Genomic DNA, 8,310 nt, shown 5'->3' on the forward strand with positions numbered 1-8,310 from the left:
GTAACGAAGAGGGAGTCCATGATACTGGGCTTGTCCAGAATGGCACGAGCAGAACACCCCCGGGAGCCAGGGCAGCGGCGCAGAGAGAAGGGCGCCCTGTCCAAGTGGAACACACAGCGTTTACAAGTGTTTCAACTCGCCTTGCAGGTTGGACAGTGCTTTCTATTACCTCATGTTATCTTTAGAATCACCCTGAGGGACGGGCGGGGCAGGCATCCTCAGCCTCACAGGGTATAGGCGGCAGGGGTGGGTGGGGATCTAGGCTGAGAGGTTAGCTGACTCAGATCCCAATGTGGGAACTCTGATACCCGCCACCCCCAGGGTCCGTCCCCTGCGGTATATAAATATAAGGCAGGGAGTCATTGCCCCCAACACAGTTTCTTGAAAGAAATACCAGAAAGAAAATTCTTCAAGGATGGAAACTGGTATAAGAGGGATAGTGTTTTTCTAGACACTGGGCTGTGTTCTCTAAGAAGGGAAGGCAAGGAGCCGGCATTGGGGCCAGGCCTGTCAGTGTGAGCTCTGGGGAGTGGGCGGGAAGTGGTGGTCCCCCTGTCAGGAGGGTGCAGGCAGGTGACGCCAGCCTCCACCCTCTTCTCCCCGGATGCAGAGTCCCAGCTTTCTCCTACTCCACACACAGCAGGCCGGGGAGCCTCCAAAGGCTCAGCCTCGGGGTCTCAGGGACCCATGGGCTTCAATCTGGGCTCCACCCTAAACAGCCTGTGACCTCGGAGGAGGGTGTCTAATCTTCGTTCACCTCAGTTTCTTCATCTACAAGTGCAGATATCGTTGATTATTTATTTATTTGATGCATGAATTGATCTCTTGGGGCTCTTGGGAGGAAAAAAGATCAAGCAGATAAAACACTGAGCGTGGGGATGGTGCCCAGCCCACATGAAGTGCTCAATAAAGATTAGCAGTGGCTATTACCATGATTACACAGGACTAACGGGAATAGAAAGAGCTGTCCTTAACGTTACTATGTGAGAGCAATTTTAATTAATAAATGCAAAAGAGATGCTTGTCTTCTCAAACCCATGCTATAGATGGGTTAAAAAATGACTTGTTTTGGTTATTTTTCATGCCGTGCTGTCACACAATGAGAGTACCTCAGCATAGAAGTTCAGATCATTCAAAGAAACACCCATGGCATGTTCTGAAAACTTAGGTGGGGTTAAACCACACAGCTCTTTCATTCTCACTTCTAATCTTGGGGAAGAAGCCACATGCCAGTTTCTCAGATACCCTCAGTTTGCAGTTTCCTCTTAGAAACTGAAGTTGCCCCACTCTGAGGTTCAGAAACCATGCAAAACAGATGTATAAAGTGCTCCATTGTCTTGTGCAAATTCTATTTTAAAAAAGGTTTTCAACTGAGCCAGGAGAACCAGAAGGAGAAGGCCGTTTTCCAGATAAGACACAAATTTGAGGAGAGAACAGAAATGCCTTCAGTTTGTCTCCTGGCAGGCCAAGGCCAAATTGTGGGCATCAGATGTGCACATGGCCGCAGAGGAGGAAAGGGGAGAGGTTAGGTGGACAGGCTGAGAGCTGGGAAATCAAAGGGGATCAAGTTCTGGGGTGTTCTTACTTTTTTGAGATCATTTCAGGCCTTTTATCTTCTGCTTTTTGCACCCAATTTGTCCTTCCTTACTACCATACAAATGTGACATCAAAATAGCCTATGATGTTGGTACAGAATTGTTCCAAGAGCACAGGCCCTGGAGACAAATGTAAAGGCACAAAAACAGTAACTCGAGACACCTATCGCAAACACTTACAAATGAAGAACCAAAACTTTGGGGGGGAGGTTCAAATTGGGGAAAATAAGGCAGCTGCTTAGGACTAAATTTAGACTTCTCAGTTGTTAGGCGTCAGTGCATTTGTACTTACTTTCCTGGAAAACATAAGATGAACAATATCAGCTAAGTACCAAGTATTACCTGGCTCCTCGGGGATTTCTTCCTTAAATTAAGGTTAAATTAAGGTTGCACCAAAAAAAAAAAAGAGGGTTCCAATTTTTGCTTCTTTTGATTTCTAATATTTCTACTCCTATAAGCAGTTTTTATGTTTTGGTATTTAGAAATGGCATCTGTGCCCTTTTGATGTAATTTGGCTCCTAAACTTTAGCTTCTGTTGCAAAGTGAACAATAAAGTCAAGCCTTGCTCAGGTGCTTTACAAGCACTTCACAGTGCACTACTGTGTTTCATCCTCCCAACAACCATTATGAGCCCATTTTACAGATGGGGAAATTGAGGTCCAGAGGCTGAGGCACTTCAGCAAACTCATGGGGCCCTGAGCATGAGTCAGAATTTGAAACTGGCTTTTTGACTCCAAAGTGAAGACCCAGCCAAGCAATGAGTTTCGTTGCTTAATGTCTGCTGAGGGCCTCCATGAGTTACACTTTGAACCAGTCGGAGGGTCTACCGATTCTGGCCCAATCACTTTTTCTTTAGAAAGTGGACCTTTTCCCGCTGGTATGTACAGAGCAGGACAGTCTCACCACACCTCCTATTTAAGAGGACTCAGGTCTTGGAGTCTTTCTGATGGGTTCAAGAGTGATGGACTCAGCCCGGATACCAAGAGAGCAGCGAAGATGCTGAGCAGCGTGGTGATTACTCTGCTGTTACAGTACCACACAGATGTTTCCAATTTGACATAATCAGATCATATATTTGAAGTGATTAACAATCACGACCTTTTTTAATAACTGAGAGGCTTGGTGCCAGCTGGGCATTGAGGCCATTTTCCTCAAGGATTTGTGAGGACCACTGACAGGTATCATAAGGGGGACAGGCACACAGACTCCTGCATCCGAGCCTCTAAATCTTCCATGCAGGGCAGGGCTAGACACTTAAACCAAAAAAGCAGAGATGATTCATCCAGCCCTGGACCCCGTTAGACAGCAGAGACCTTCTTGTGATCCATCCCTCCACTCAGGCCGAGAAACAAATAAGAGGCAACTTGAAAAACCATCCACAGATAATTTCCCCAAACGTTTGATTGTATAAATAATTTATTTCTGTTCACAGGATCATATATGCATATAAAAGGGAACGGGAACCCAAAGGGATGATCAGGACAGAGAATTACAGCAGTAGAAACGGAAACAAACCAGGAGACATAGTCCCAACACCATGACAGAGATTTCGTGAGGAGAATCGTTTGGAAACAAAACTGGCCTCCCTGTGTCTATGAGAAAACATTTCAAAAGCTCGTGTGGGGAGGCCAACTTCCTCTATGTGAAGCCCATTCATTTTCCAAAGAGCAGGAAGCATAATAAATCAGACGGCTACGTTGGAGGGGACCCTCCGGGTGACCGCTCCGAGGTGATTTAGCCTGTGTTTCCTCCATTTGGTCAGAGACGAAGTGGGCTATCATTTGGGCAAACACTACAGAAATCAACTGAGACTCAACTATTGGTTGCTACACCACAGAGCTCTACTGCACAATTACTAACAGTTGACTGCACCCTTAAGTACTGATAATGCAAAAAACAAAGTCATTTCGCATCATTGGTAAAGCATGAGAGGATCTGAACAGTGATCTTGAACCAAAGTATTGTCAGCACGAGAAGGTTACAGTATTTGGCATCTGCAATGTCACAAAATAAATATATTATTCTCTCAATAGTGTGGAACTACCAAAATGTCAAAGTGCTTAAGAAATTGTTGCATGTGAAGAAAATAAAGAAAGATGGATTTTTTAATAATTCTATACAGAATCTTCAGATGATGGGACCAGCCCATTTAGAAATCAGTGACTATGCTGTTGATATGTAAACTGAAATCTTGCAGGCTTTTCAACACTGCTCAGCTATATTTTCTCTATTGAGTTTCTACAAAAAGACCAGCATTGGAGGGGTACCAAATACACGGACAAAAGAGAAAAGGAAGATGGACTGCTAGGTTTCTTCTTTTAAAATATTTCATAGGAGAATTGGGTTTCAAGCAGGAAGCTGGGACTTCTACCTCTGGTTCTTAAATTAACTTTCCGAGTGCAGTGGAAAATAGGCATGGATTTATAATTTGACTATCTCACATGCTCACACACATGATCATACCCAATTTCTAAAGGCCTCCTTCGCACAGAAATTTATCATAGTGGGGAAAAAAAACGTAATTCCACCTGTAACCACGGATTCAAAGAGGAAATCAAAATCACACAGGAAGCGTTAAGTTTCCTGTTTGATACTGTGTTTCAGGGTAAATGACAGCTTCTGCAAACCAAGACTCAGTCCTGATTATAAAGGATTTTTTAAATTACATTATTAAAAATAGGTATTTCTTCTTCTTTCACTTTATTTCCAAAGCCTCTTTCAAGTAAACTGTGAGGAGCCTGAGGATAGGTGACCATTACGTCACAGGCTTTCTTTTATCTCAAGCACTCACTGTGTCTGCATTTGCTCTGCAACCAGTTTCCACAAGAAGGAATTAGGAAGGACCTCCTTGTGCTTTTCCCTCACCTTTAAATCCATGCAATGAGGTCGGCTTTTGCAACAAGGTGGGCTTTTATTTGTTGGTGCATGACATCAAATACTCTAGCGAGATATTTGTAATGAAAATACTGAAACCAGATAGGCCACAATGAACCAATTAGAAATCTGAACATGTCGCCACTTGCAGTGTAAAGGGATCTAAAAGGTCTTTTTTTCCTAAATTGAGTATTTCTAAGGTGAGTATTCATTCGTAGCAGATTTAAAAACGAAAAAAACAAACATGTCTGAAAACCATAACCCATCATCAAGCGGTTAGGATTACAAGAGACATCCCTTGCCAAAACCCGCCTGTCATTCAGCACACATCTGCAGCTGGTGTGCTCACACAAGCCAAACAGTAGGCTACGAGAATTTAAGATTCCACACATATGGGTCTAGAAATGTATGCCGATTACACAGTGCAGAGGGAGGTCCCAGCATCTACACACACACCGCATCCAGCATTGATGTCAAGAGCCTTACCCTTTAAACACCTTTAACTAGTCTGCAAACAGAAAATGCATCATTGGCCACCACCTCCAACAGTTTTTTGTTTTTGTTTTGTTTTTTCTAATTTTTTTTTTATTGGTCTCTCTGTGTGATAATGACCTACACATGGACAGAGTCCAAACCATCTGGAAGATGTCTGATTCCAGGCTGAAAAGCAGTTCTCAACAAAACTGGTCTTCTGAAGCTACCACAAAGCACCAGGAAAGGGGCATTCTTCGCGGGCATTCCCCAGACGAGGCCAGCGCAGCGCCCCGTGCCTTCCGGCTGCCGTCCTGTTCCAGGCAGTCCTCTGATGGCCCAAACCAGCACCTCGTTTGGGCCCAGAGCAGGACAGATGAATTTTCACAGGGGCCTGCCCTGTGACATAAAATTGTCCAGCTTTCACAGCCCAAGGAGAGGCTGTCCCCCCCAGCACCTCCCACTGCCACCATGCCCCCAGACGGGTACTCCCGGGGTTCTGGGAACCGCATACCTCAGGAAATTCACAGGTGCGATCCCCAGTGAGGGCGGGGAAACCTGAACTTCTGGCCCTGCTGGAGTAGGAAGAAATCGCTTTTGTCTCTGACATCTGAGCCTTCCAACCTGGGCCAGGAGGGCATACGGCGGGACCTGCACGTCCACTCCCCAGTGGGGGCCCCCAACCCTTTAGCAGCTCTGGCGTTCAGATAAAAGGTCCCCTGAGCTAGGGGTGGGGGCAGGTCGAGCTCAGGTTGGCAAGTCTGCCTACATACCCAGGTCGAGTCACTAGTCCTGCCTTCCGCTTTAAAAATTAGAAGCATCGCTTTGGTTCGCTGTCTTTGTTCGCGGGCGCGGGTTCTCGCTCAGCCATCCAGCCTTTCATTCATTCATTCCTGACTCGCTCGCTCGCCCCCCACCGGCTCGGAACGCTGCCGCGCGCATTACCGCTTCTTCTTCTGCTTGAGAGACTTCCTGCGTTTCAGGATCATCTCATAGAGCTTGTCCATGCCCTCGGTGAGGCCCTCGCCGATGATGGCGCACGCCGGCTGGACGTGGTAGGTGGTGGCCGGGATGAGCTCGTGCAGCGCCAGCTGCTTCTCGATCTCGGCCACGGGCAGCGACTTGGGCAGGTCCTGCTTGTTGGCGATGACCAGCAGCGGCGTGCCCTGGTTCTCGGCGAACTTGGTCACCTTGTGCAGCTCCGTCTTGGCCTCCTCCAGCCGGTCCACGTCCACCGAGTCCACCACGTAGATGATGCCGTCCGTGCAGCGGCTGTAGGACTTCCACAGCGGCCGCAGCTTCTCCTGGCCGCCCACGTCCCAGAAGTGGCAGCTGATACCCTTGGCCGTGCCGTTGCTCAGCTTGATCTTCTCCGTGTTGAAGCCGATGGTGGGCACCGTGTTCACGAACTCGTTGAACTTGAGCCGGTACAGCACCGTGGTCTTGCCGGCCGAGTCCAAGCCCAGCATGACGATGTGCAGGGACTGGAAGGCCGAGATGTTGGAAGAGATGTTGCCCATGGCTCCTCGCTGCGGCGCCGGCCACTGCGGCTGCGGCGGGAGGGCGCCGCCCCCCGAGCAGTTACGGGCCCGACGCGGCCGGGAGCACCTGGGCCCCGCCTGCCGCCCTCCGCCGCGGGCACCGGCCGAGCCTCGGCGTCCCCGGGGCGCACGGCTCGGCGCGCTCAGACGCCGCGGCCCCCGGGCCCGCGCCGGCCGGGCATCGCGTCTCTCGGCGGGCTTTTGTCTCCCGTGAAGCCGCCTCCGCTGCCGCGGCGCGGGATGCTCGCGCCCGGCGCCCTCCCCCGGCCCCGGCTCGCTCTGCGGCTTCTTCGGGCCGCGCCCCCGCGCTCCCGCCGCTGCCCGGGCTCTCCGCGGCTGCCGGCTCGGGGCTCCGGGTGCCAGGCGCTCGCCTCTGCCTGGGCGGTGCCGCCGCGGTGCCGCTCCCGCTCCCGGGGCGCGCCTCGGAGGCGCAGGCGGGGCGTGGGCTTCCCCGGCTGTTGCTGCCGGCGCGGCCGCCTGCCTGTCCCCGCCGTCGCCTCGCTGCCGCCGCCGCCGCCAGCCTGCAGCGGCGGGAGGGCGCCCGGCTCCGCCCCTCGCGGGCCCCGCCCCGCCCCGCCCCAATGGCCCCGCCCCTCCCGCGGCCCCGGGTGGGGCGTGGACCTCCCCTCGCGGCCGGCGGCTTTCGCGCTCTTCGGAGCTTTCGAAATCGCCGCCGGCGTCCCCTCCCGCGCAGCGCCCAGACAATGGGCCCCGGAGCAGGCTCTTCCTCTTCGGCCCACTGACGCATCTTGTAAAAATAGCTCCCGGCTCCCGGAACTCCCCGCCCCCCGATCCCAGGCCAGCGGCCGGCCGGCGGGACTGCAGCCATGGGCGGTGCAGCCGGCCTCGGGGAGCGGGTCCGGGGGTCCAGGCTCCGTGGGCTTTGGCGCGGCTCGGAGTCCAGGGCAAGGCGGCCCGGGGCAGCTCTGCCCGAGGGGCTGGGGAGCGTCCGGGGCGGGGGTGAGAGTGCCCCGCTGGAGCGAGAGGGCGGTGGGTCAGGTTCCCCGACCCCCAAGAAAGGGGAAAGGAGAGAGCTGTCCTTAGTGAGCCAGCCCGGGCGCGTTTCCACTCTCGCGCCCTCTGCGGTGCCCCGGACCCTGGCCCTTCGCGATGCCCTGGCTCGCTTCCCTGCCAGAGCTCCAAGGGGCTCCACCGGGCCACCGCCGCCCTTGGGGTGCAGGCCTGTGCCCAGGGTGCCCCGGAGGCCTAGCTTTTCCTGCCTGGCGGCAGCGATGCACACATCCAAACCTCGGCTTAAGGAGACCCTGTCTGCCCCAGATAGCTCCGACGACTCACCAGTCCCAGACAGCCCCTTTGGCTGCCTTACTTGTGTTTCCACCGACTCTGCTGACATGCCAGGTCATGTGTTAGCATCTCGGGAGAGCACCCTCTACCACCCTCCTTTGAGACCTGAGAATCACCTGCCCACAGGTAAACCACTCCTCCTGCGCTAGGCCCTGTAGACGCACCTGGGCCTGAAACAAAACGTGTCAGGAGCTTGGAGTCCGTGGCACCGTAGGTAAGAAACACCAATGCCCAGTGTCCGGTTTCCATCTCCCCTCACTCCAGTTCAGTGCTCTTATTCTGGCTTGTAAACACACAACCAAGGCCCATCCTCTCCAGGTGCCAAGGAAACTGAGCGTGCATTTCAGACGCACACAGATCTGGGGCAGAGCTGCTCTGGAGGAGTAGCGGCGGAGGCAGAACGGATGGTGGTTTCTTGCCGACTCCAGCGTATGAGGCAGAAAGATGAGAATGGGGTCTAGGGGGCTGGAAATGAAAACGATAACCATTTATGAGTAAAACCCAAAATGTTATAGAAATACTTT

At 52.3% G+C, this 8,310-nt stretch overlaps 1 protein-coding gene across 1 annotated transcript; it reads right to left on the minus strand.

Moving 5' to 3' along the window:
- Positions 1 to 2,993: 2,993 nt before the first annotated feature.
- ARL4C (ADP ribosylation factor like GTPase 4C) lies at positions 2,994 to 7,015 on the minus strand. Its single transcript, XM_007184757.2, has one exon. The coding sequence runs from the start codon at positions 6,458 to 6,460 to the stop codon at positions 5,882 to 5,884; it is 579 nt and encodes a 192-aa protein (XP_007184819.1). The 5' UTR covers positions 6,461 to 7,015; the 3' UTR covers positions 2,994 to 5,881.
- Positions 7,016 to 8,310: the final 1,295 nt, after the last annotated feature.

The sequence above is a fragment of the Balaenoptera acutorostrata genome, chromosome 8 (genome assembly GCF_949987535.1).
Source record: "Balaenoptera acutorostrata chromosome 8, mBalAcu1.1, whole genome shotgun sequence".
In the NCBI taxonomy this organism is placed as follows: domain Eukaryota; kingdom Metazoa; phylum Chordata; class Mammalia; order Artiodactyla; family Balaenopteridae; genus Balaenoptera; species Balaenoptera acutorostrata.

Coding starts and splice junctions, on each gene's coding strand:
- ARL4C (XM_007184757.2), bottom strand. CDS start 6,460: ATGGGCAACATCTCTTCCAACATCTCGGCCTTCCAGTCCCTGCACATC.